The sequence below is a fragment of the Priapulus caudatus genome, unplaced genomic scaffold (assembly GCF_000485595.1).
Source record: "Priapulus caudatus unplaced genomic scaffold, Priapulus_caudatus-5.0.1 Scaffold34, whole genome shotgun sequence".
NCBI classification, from domain to species: domain Eukaryota; kingdom Metazoa; phylum Priapulida; class Priapulimorpha; order Priapulimorphida; family Priapulidae; genus Priapulus; species Priapulus caudatus.
Window position 1 is genome coordinate 746,298 of NW_014577095.1, and position 10,960 is coordinate 757,257.

Consider the following 10,960-nt stretch of genomic DNA (forward strand, 5'->3'; position numbering starts at 1 on the left):
TGTTTGTGTGTTTGTGTGTTTGTGTGTTACCATGCACGTTTCAGTTCACTTCCGCTAGGTGCGCTGGCTGTAGACTTACAAACACGCAACCACAGGCTAAGGGGCAACCACAGTCCTCCCCCACCTGCACGCTCGCACTAATCCGGATCCAATTAATTAATTAATAAAAAATTTCACATTGAGAGAATGCTGCCGCCTTGGCGGAGGTCTGTGCTCTCCGAGTGCTCTAGTATAATATATAACACAGTAGAGCGTAAATCACTTACTTCCATTGTAACAGCGCGTTTATACTATACAGCAAGGCGCATCGGTCACGTTTGCCTGTAGCAGTGTTCAGTAAAGCACAGGAAAGCACATCACTCACCTCCCCCTGTAGTAGTGTATATATATACAGCACATATCACTCACCTCCCATATATACACTACTACAGGGGGAGGCGAGTGATGTGTGCTGTATATATATATACACTACTACAGAGGGAGGTGAGAGATGTGTGCTGTATATACACACTACTATAGGGGGAGGTGAGAGATGTGTGCTGTATATATATATACACACTACTATAGGGGGAGGTGAGTGATATGTGCTGTATATATATACACACTGCTATAGGGGGAGGTGAGTGATATGTGCTGCATATATATATACACACTACTATAGGGGAGGTGAGTGATGTGTGCTGTATATATATACACTACTACAGGGGGAGGCGAGTGATATGTGCTGTCTATAGTAGTGTGTATATATATATACAGCACACATCTCTCACCTCCCCCTATAGCAGTGTGTATTATATATATCACACATCACTCACCTCTCCCTATAGTAGTGTGTATATATATATAGCACATATCACTCACCTCCCCCTATAGTAGTGTGTATATATACAGCACATATCACTCACCTCCCCCTATAGCAGTGTGAATATGCAGCACATATCACTCACCTCCCTCTGTAGCAGTGTGTATATATATCATGAGTAGATAATAGGGAATTCCCTATTATCTACTCCTGATATATATATATCACACATCACTCACCTCCCCCTATAGCAGTGTGTGTATATAGCACACAGCATACAACACACATCACTCACCTTCCCCTATCGCAGTGTGTATAATATACTGTATATTATACAGCACACACTAGATACAATAATGTAACCCAACAAGAGTAGGGTTACAACCAGGAGCTAATAATGACAAATGCACTGATTGTTACGGTCGCGTGGGCATGCTTATTGCTGTATATGTAGGTGTGGGCACTGCTGGTATGAGGGAGCGACAGCAAAACTTTCCCGGAATCGAGGACAAAGCTGCAATCGGGGATGACACAGGAGTGTGCCGGCATGCAAAAAGAAACGTTGCTGTGAATTTCATTACGTTTTTCCATGTATATAGTCAGAAGCACGTGGTGGTGTATTTATTTTTGGATTGACACTATTTTGACAATGGCGGGTAAATATAGGAACATTTTCACAACGGCGTTGTTAAATTTGACAACGGCGGTGCGCCGCAGTGCCTCCAATGTTGAAGAAACCCTGCTGTTACAAAATTTCGAAACGACAAGCGGCGATATTTCGAGCGCTATTTCTGTTGACCTGTGACGTACGCATTCCCAATGTGCATAGCATTCGGCTAACTTCGGCTCCTGTGCTGCCTGACATCATGCTGGCTCTGGTGACATCATGACTGACAGCAGGCATCCCATGATGCATTCGATCTTGGAGCCGAAATTAGCCGAACGCTATGCGAATTGGGAATGCGTACGTCACAGGTCAACAGAAATGGCGCTCGACATATCGCCGCTCGTCGCTTCGAAATTTTGTAACAGGCTATATTAGTTTCATACAGAGTATTGTGATACATAGTAAGTCCCAGGATAGCGGAGAAAGGTTCGTCTTTATCATAAACCCAGTATGGAAGTTCTAGTCTCGAAAAACGCCCCATAAAACCGCCCTGAGTGAATCACTCAGGGGCTCCTCCAAAGAAAAGAATAGGCTCGCGTTGTAACCCTACTCTTGTTGGGTTACATTATTGTATCTAAGCACACACCACTCACATTCCCCTCTAGCAGTGTGTATATACAGCAACATGCAGCATACAACACACAGCGCTTACCTTGCCCTATAGCAGTGTGTATAATATACTGTATATTATACAGCACACAGCATACAGCACACACCTTCCCCTATAGCACTGTGTATACATACAGCAACATGCGGCAGCGACCTGTCACTCACCTTCACCGTGTTGTGGACGTCGGCCAGCATGAGTCGCCGCGCAGCCTCCAGTATCTCTTCACACTTCTTGTTCGCAAACAGCACGTTGACGTTGCGCGCGTACTCCAAGATGGCCGTGTCCGTGTCCGCCATGAAGCCGACCTCGACGAGGCTCGCCTGGAACGCCTCTGTCTCGGCAATGACCTCCGCGAACTGTTCAAGGTCGCGCGCCTGTGTCGGGATCGAGCGCGCGAGGCAGTCGCGGATGATCGCCTCGCACAAGTCGGTGAGCACGCACGCGCGCAGCTTCGTCATCAGCAGTGGCGCCCCCTCGCCGTCACTCGTGCGCACGTGCGTCAGATTCGCGTGCAGGAACTTGAACACGCGCAGCACACCGTCGAAGACCGCCTTCGGGCTCGCCGGCTCCGCCGCGTCCGCCGGCTCCACCTTGAGGGAGTTGCCGTCGGCCATCTGTTTGCACTTGACGACGCAGACGCGCGAGGTGAGCGGGAGAAGAACGTGCTGCAGCAGGCGGCGGCTGAACACCTGCACGCGCGCGTCCAGGTGACGCAGGTACTCCATCGCCTGCACGAGCGTCGCCAGCGTCGTGTGCTCCAGCGAGCTGACGGTCAGCGTCGTGCAGCAGTCTCGCCGGCCGCTCTTCTCCTCAGGAAGGCTCCACACCAGCACCTGCGCGCGGCGGAAATCCATTAGATTTCACCCGGGTTTTGCTGGAGGCTGCCCGAGCGTGTGAGCGGGATGCTGTGCTGTCGAACTACCATGATGCAATTAAAATTAGCGCCGATGCCAGGGATCAGTGATTGGTTTCACTGTCACGATTTTCTATGTAATATATTGTTTGTGATACTGGTACTACTATCGCTGCTGTTACCACAACCACTACCACTACAAGTACTATCAGTGTCACTATGACTACCACTACAAGTACTATACGAATATCACTATCACTACCATTACCACTACAGGTAATACCAGTGGAACCACAAGTAATACCACTATTCATATCCACTACCACTATCATTACCGATACCACTACAAGTATCTCCACTATCACTACCACCACCACTACGACTACAAGCACTACCACTATTACTACCATTACCATTACCATTTCAAGTGCCTCCATTACCACTATCTCTAACACTGCAATTACTACCTCTACTAATGACAACTGATGATGTCAAAACTCGGCTTACTTGATGTTTGTGCGTAGAGGTTGAGCGATAAACGTGTGGGATACACATACCTGGTTCCACATCTCACTGGTATCATAGATGAGGGCTTCACGCTGCAGTCTAAACTCTATCTGCAGTGCCTTCATCACCTTCACCTCTCCAACTCCCTTCACTGCCTTCTCTTGCAGTAGATGAGCAATCTGTATCGACACATATGAATATAAATCCCAAGATGTTGAATGAGAAATTTTGGGGAAAAACGTTTGAAAAATTTAACACCTTGCTAAAACGTATTAATTACCGACAAGAGCTAATTATAGAATTTATAACCTGCATAAGAACTACAATGCTTTTAAATGCCTATAGTGGCCATATCACGATGTTTGATAGCTTAGAAATCACAGAGGTTTCAATGCAAACACCCCATCCCCCACCAGGCTCCACCCGCGGCAGTGGTTGGTGGGGGATGTCACGTTAACAGTAGACCATCACAATGCAAAATGAAAGTGTCAATGACACTGTAGCTCACCTTGGGTGTGATAGAAGAGGGAGGGGGATATATAAAGCAAGAGTATATATGAGAGAACTCCCATTATATATAGCATATCTCCCATTATATACTCTTGATAATGATATATGCACAAGTTTTGATGCGAAAATAAATGTTTCAGATATGAAAGTGAAATCTTGATGAGAGATGGCGCTACGCCTAAATGATCGCCATTTTGGTTTTCGAATATCGCGCAAATAAAAACAATAAAATATTCCAGTCAAATTACTGTAACGAAGAATCTAAATCACAATATTACACGTATATAGGTACGATTGTTGAGTTGTTGACCAGTTAGAAGAAATAAACGTAATAGGACGTTGTCATCTCTCCCATAGGAGTAACAACTGTTTTGGGGGCTAGCCTTACACATTCACATACCAAAATTTAACAAAATCGAATAAATTTAGATAGCCATTTTCATTTTTGCCAAAATGTGGGGGTAGCTCGAAAGTAGGTCGACTGGCGTGCTCCAAAGTAGGAAGTTAAAATCTCTGCCATAGGAGTAACAACCGTATTCAATTTGAAACATGTGGGTCAAACGGTTCTTGAGTTATCGTTGACCATAGGCAGACACTGAAATGCATAGTGAAATTGCCAAAATCTACCTAATTTGCATAATTTTGAAAAAAATATCAAAACCCGTGTGATATGTTTTGGGGCCAGTCCTTATTCATTCACATACTAGAAATGAGCAAAATCAGTTGAACCTGAATTGACTTATGACCATTTCCATGTCGTATGGACGTTGAAACATCTCCCATAGGAGTAACAACTACGGGCATATGCAATTTGAAACATGTGGGTCAAACAGTTCTTGAGTTATCGGTGACCGTAGCCAAATGTTGACGGACGGACGGACGGACGGACGTACGACGGACGACACCCCATGGCAATAGCTCATATTGACGATGTCAAGGCGAGCTAAAAACATGGACGTCTAGTAAACACATTACTAAAAGTCCCTTTGTTATGATAGATTTCAGATGTTTCAACAGTTCAAAAGAATGCATGTGACTTGACAGATCATGTGCTTTCAAATAACACTCGACGGTCGTCTGACATCGGTCTTGCACCACTGCTGCGAGGAATTCAGTTCTATGGTTTCTACAGTCTCTGACAGAGTTCAGAATACGACTGTAGACTCTGTCTGCTATTTTCAATTTCTTACCTGGACTGAGACGTGGCAGAACTTACCATCGTCAGCAGTTGTTAACATGCTCGAATTACCATTAACGTGACAAACATTCGAACGCCAGCCTGCCAACACCGTCATTTCGAAAAGTAACTTTAGGCAGGTGTTACTGTGTTACACGCAAGAGATGTGAGGATGATCGCAGCTGTACCACGTTTGACTGCTTGGCGACCTTGAGGAAGTCTCCGTGCTGCTTGGCGGCGCTGCACGACTGTAGCAGCTCGTGGATGGCGACGACGCGACTGAGCACAGCGATTGTCGCATCGGCTTCGTGTAGCTGCTGCAGCAGATCCTGGAACTCAGCCGACGAGCTGCGAAGCTCCCTCTGTACCTGAACCAGAGAAGGAACGTCCGCGTTGTTTACTACACTGTAATATATGTGCGACAATACTTCTGACCTACTGGGTGGCAAATAGCGAGTGGACTCTTCGCAAAAACATTTCTCATACAAATATGATGGACTCCCTTAATATCATGACCAGTCTCCAGAGTCTTGATCTATCTTGGCATTGGCACATTCATGCACTATGATTACCTTGCAAGTTGTGGGATTCGATTTTCACAACATTGCATCACGAATGGTTCACATGAATAATTAATATAATTCGATTCGACGAATAGCAGCTGTCGACATTAAAGGTAAATACTTTACATCTACCTCATTCTGGATCTTGCTTGACAACGACTTCATATTAGTATTGACGGTGTTTACTTGAACCGCGAGGTCAAGGGTTGCATTCAGACAGGGAAGAAACTCTCCATACCGCTTATGCAGGTTGTCATATACTTCAGCTTTTACCTGGAACATTGTTGCATATTGAATGAAATAAAGTGATAGCGTAATAATAATCTAGATATAAACTATCTTGATTTGATCATGGTTATGATTTGATTAGGATTAATATTATAATTCAAAACAATTTATGTGCGGAATTAAATGCCATCACTGTCACAATACAATGAATACATGACAAACAACAATCTATCATTTAGCTTTATTGAGCATGAGCTGATTATATACCTGGTCAATATGTTCAGACAGACTCTGTAGCTGAGAGTTAAGATCTTCTTTCTCAAGCTTTCCTGCAATACATATATTTACAAGGTGTGAGTGGCTGCAGTAATTTGAATGTTATCTATTTATATAACAATTACATATATATGATATAATAAACATTGACAATGCTACGTCAAAATTACAGATATATACAGCATATATAAGACTTTTTATACATTGCAATTCTGTGATGCCGCCAAGTATGAGATATCTGACATCAGTACATCTATATTTTACGCCAATTTACTATTGGTATTACTAAAGCTACCCATTACAGAAATACATGAACTATCCATGAAATACTTGTGTACAATATGTTGCTGTAAACCTGTACCCATAATTAGTATATTACTATTCAAACCACACCTGCTGTTGCAAGGACCTCGGTTACGAATGAAGGTGCTGCCATTTCCGGCTAGAGTATGAAGATAAGCAATGGTCTAATCACAAATAATGGTTGCATGGACGGTTCCAAAAACCTAGAGAGAATGACGATAAATCAAGCAAAGCTCAAATAACAAGGTAATATTTAGTAATAAGACCAACAGCAAGGTTAGAAATTAACTTTTAAACAACGGACTCCCTTCCCTCAAAAAGAGAGAGTTCACAGCAAAATGAGGGAGTCCACAGTCACTAAAGATATTAACAATACAGTCCTCGCCAAAAGACAAAATCCTTTACTGGACATTCGGTCCAGTAAAAATTAGATTTTTACCAGACCGAATGATATGTTACTGGACCAAAAAAATATTGAAACATTAAAACACATTCACATCTCTGTTGCTTTTCCTTTGTGGACATATCTAACATATATGCTTTCCTGCTCATCACCAGCTATGTCTGTTGACCCGTCCATGATAAAGCTGAAAAAGCTAGCATCGTTTATTTTTTCATCCATTTCGTGACGCGTACAATCAGCAATGCATTCGATAATGCCAGCTTTGTCATTAATGTAGGTTTCACCTATTTCTAGGTCTTTGGCCTTGTCCAGTTGTGTGATCCAGGTATAATCAGTGATAGTAATATAAACTTCCCATGATAGTTCACACACACGTCGCATGTCATCATTTTCTTATCTTTTATCATATAACAGCCAATCTCTTCCTATCGCTTTCCCACACCATAGATTAATTTGGTACACGCGTATATAAGATAGCCATAGGCAGGGATATTAGGGTTAGGCATAGTGTGTGGTACTGACGTACCCGTAGCCTCTGCGTAATTAGTTGATGTAATGTTTCCTGACACACGGTCTGGTAAAGCCAAATTTCTGGTAAAGCCAAATTTCTTGTCGGACCCGTGCAAAAATCACCGGTTTTGTCCGACGGTCCGACGCTTTTGGCGAGGACTGACAATAATGCATGTGCTTATTTTGAAGATTCATGCGGTTGCCCGTTTGCCAAAATGTCTTTGGACATTTGCTGAAAAAATACGGCAATTCCACGAGGCCGTGCTCTGCAACGAACTAGTTAGTATAGCCGAATTTTCAGGGAGTCACACGGACTCCTGCATATGTCAAATCAGGGAGTCCGACAGAAAATCAGGGAGTATTTGACTCCGAACTCGCATTAATTTCGCACCATGCAACAGTAAGGAAATACGTTATGAACATTAATATGCTTCGATGTAGTTGTACTCATATTAACCAGGTTTAATATATCAACTATGTAGTATTATTGTTAATTTCAGAAACTGAAAACATGTATTTCTGCTGTACTTGTTTTTACATGACTGTTCCTAACAGCCTCTTAGTGTGTCACTGGAATAAAGCTAAAATACAGACTGGAGATGTTATTCAGTGGTATGGGTTAGTAGATGGTAGCCATACTCCTCGACAGTACCATGAAAATGTCTTAGTCTGAACGGGCAAAGACTTTATCAGTGTTGTTCCGGCAACTATAGAATTTCAGAATTTTTGGAAAAAAACAATAATATAAGTGTCATGCTGGACAAAATTTACTCAGGTTCACTGATTCCAAAACTAGCCCGTATCGTGTATCCTGCAGCAATGTTTTGACAGCTTCGCACAGTAACATACACAACTCTGGTTTGACCCTATAGTTATGACTGTTAATAAGTTAAATGGTACAAATCTTGTTAAAAGGGTTACATATATATATGTATCAAATTACTCAAAACTGTAGAAACGTTGCATATTTAACTTATCAAAATTAGAGATATATTGCAGATGTAACCAACCTTTGGTACATAAATGAAAGTGTCAATGACACTGTAGCTCACCTTGGGTGTGATAGAAGAGAGAGGGGGATATATATATAAAGCAAGAGTATATATGGGAGAACTCCCATTATATAGCATATCTCCCATTATATACTTTTGATAATGATATATGCATGTTTTGATGCGAAAATAAATGTTTCAGATCTGAAAGTCTGAAATCTTGACGAGAGATGGTGCTACACCTAAATGATGGCCATTTTGGTTTTCGAATATCGCGCAAATAAAATAAAAAAATATTCCAGTCAAATTACTGTAATGAAGAATCTAAAACACAATATTACACGTATACAGCGGAAAAAATACACGGGAGCGGCGAGCGATTTCGCTCCCGTCAGCTTTCAAAGCGCTCTGGTAACAACAATTACGAGAGCGAAAATTTTGGAAGATACGAGAAAAAATCGCTCCCGTGCCGCCGGCAGCGTTCGAACCGGAGGCCCGAGCCCACCAAGTTTTTGCTCGGGCCACCATCTCTACGAAACTCCCGGTCCTCCTGACCGGCACTTTTTCCCCTCATATTACGATGAAATACTACGGTTAGCGCAACGGCAGTTTAAACAGACTTGTAAACGGGAGCGAATAATACGACCCGTTCCTCAACGTAGACGGGGTATCCAAAACATCTAGAGCTGCATGAACTCCCTCAACGCATGATTCGCCACACAAACAAAAGCTCGCGACAGTCTAAGAAATCGATTGCGGGCATCTAGACAGTAGTGCAGCCCAGTGTTTTTATGACCGCATAACAATAAGTTTTTATATCGCAAGAGCTAAATGAAAGTGTCAATCATACTGTAGCTCACCACAAAAAAATGACACAAATGAGTGAGTGAGAAGAAGTCAGTTTTAATTGAGCAACCATCGACGTACCTTATAGAAACGAAGAGTATATATGGAAAACTCCCATTATTATGATTATATACTCTTGATAATTACATGTGTAATTTTTTTATGTGAAAATAAATGTTTGAGATGTGAAAGTCTGAGATGTGGGCGAGTGATGGCGTTACACCTAAATGATCGCATTTAACGTTTTAATATTCAGATTTAGGCATAGTCGAGATTCCTCTGACCAATGCCCACACGACGATTTTGGTGGTTTGGTGTGGGTTAGGTCAGAGCAACTTGCCCATGCAAAACGTGGATTTCTCCGATCCCGCCGGGATCGCTGTTTCATTGCTCCAAACTCACAATTGGGCTATCAATCAAGATCTGATGCACATATATCGAAAACTGGATAACTTATATGCTTGCTCGCGTGGTAAGTACACTTGTACTCTTTTACCTTAGTCGTATTTTCGATTTGAAAATTTGTTGCTAACAATTCCCGCGACATGCATCGGCCATCCATCGTGCATCCAACTGCATTGTGGGAAACAACAGAGTAGCGTATTTGGTAGCGTGGTTTCCCACAATGCAGTTGGATGCACGATGGATGGCCGATGCATGTCGGAGGGAAATTGTTAGCAACAAATTTTCAAATCGAAATACGACTAAGGTAAAAGAGACAAGTGTACTTACCAACGCGAGCAAGCATATAAGTTATCCAGTTTTCGATTATGTGCATCAGATCTTGATTGATAGCCCCAATTGTGAGTTTGGAGCAATGAAACAGCGATCCTCGTGGATCGGAGAAATTCCCCGTTTTGCATAGGCAAGTTGCTCTGACCTAACCCTCACCAAAACCACCAAAATCGTCGGTGTGGGCATTGGTCAGAGGAATCTCGGACTAATTTAGGCACTGCCTTAAAGTAAAAGTAAAAACGGAGCTCCCGATGTGTAACGTGTAAGATTGAGAGGATATAGTCCGAGCCGACGCAGACCCCAGTAATGGGGTCTGCGGCGGCGTCTATCTCAATCACGAAAGCCACCTCCAGTTTGGAGGTGGCACTTATGAGTAATATATAGCGCCCGATATATACATTCCTATTGCGTGAACTTACTTTAATCTGAACTTTAATCATTTATCTACGTGCATGCACGCTATGATGTCCTGGTAGCGGCCACAACATAAGAATATATCAAGTTGTTAACCTAATGGTAAATTAAAACATCCAAAGAAAATGTTCTGTCTTCATTCACATTTGTCACCGAATGAAAATCACTTCCGGTTACTTCGGCTATTCCCGATGTTCAACAGGAAACATCGTAGGTATAGTCTGCGCCATCTATTATTTTTTCGAATTATTATTTCCGAGTGAACCCGAGGCTACCGGAAGTGAATTTCATTGGTCGATCGAAAAATCTGTCCAATACGGCCAAAAATATCGAAGTTACTCTGACTAGGATGAATTATTGAATGAAAACAAAGTTCTGAAACGGAGATAAAGTCTTCGGAATGCGATATTGACAAACAGAAGGTCTGTACTTGATATTTTGGGTCGGATATACCCCCGTCACGCCCTCAGTGCTACTCGATTCACCTATCAATACCCACAACAAAAATTGCAACAATTTTTTAAGCAAGGGTGACTGCAGACGATAAACCCGCACCCTCAATTG

The 10,960-nt window shown here is 42.6% G+C and overlaps 1 protein-coding gene across 1 annotated transcript in view; it reads right to left on the bottom strand.

Annotated features, from left to right (window-relative positions):
- The window catches only part of LOC106817118 (centromere/kinetochore protein zw10 homolog), a 30,168-nt gene that overhangs the window by 13,371 nt on the left and 5,837 nt on the right, over positions 1-10,960 (bottom strand). Inside the window, exons 2-7 of the mRNA XM_014821769.1 lie at positions 6,587-6,699; positions 6,185-6,246; positions 5,822-5,962; positions 5,315-5,494; positions 3,490-3,618; positions 2,244-2,912 (exon numbers count right to left, since the gene is read on the bottom strand). Of these exons, the coding sequence (XP_014677255.1) occupies positions 2,244-2,912; positions 3,490-3,618; positions 5,315-5,494; positions 5,822-5,962; positions 6,185-6,246; positions 6,587-6,629 (1,224 nt within the window). The 5' untranslated portion in view covers positions 6,630-6,699. The remainder of the gene's footprint in view (positions 1-2,243; positions 2,913-3,489; positions 3,619-5,314; positions 5,495-5,821; positions 5,963-6,184; positions 6,247-6,586; positions 6,700-10,960) is intronic.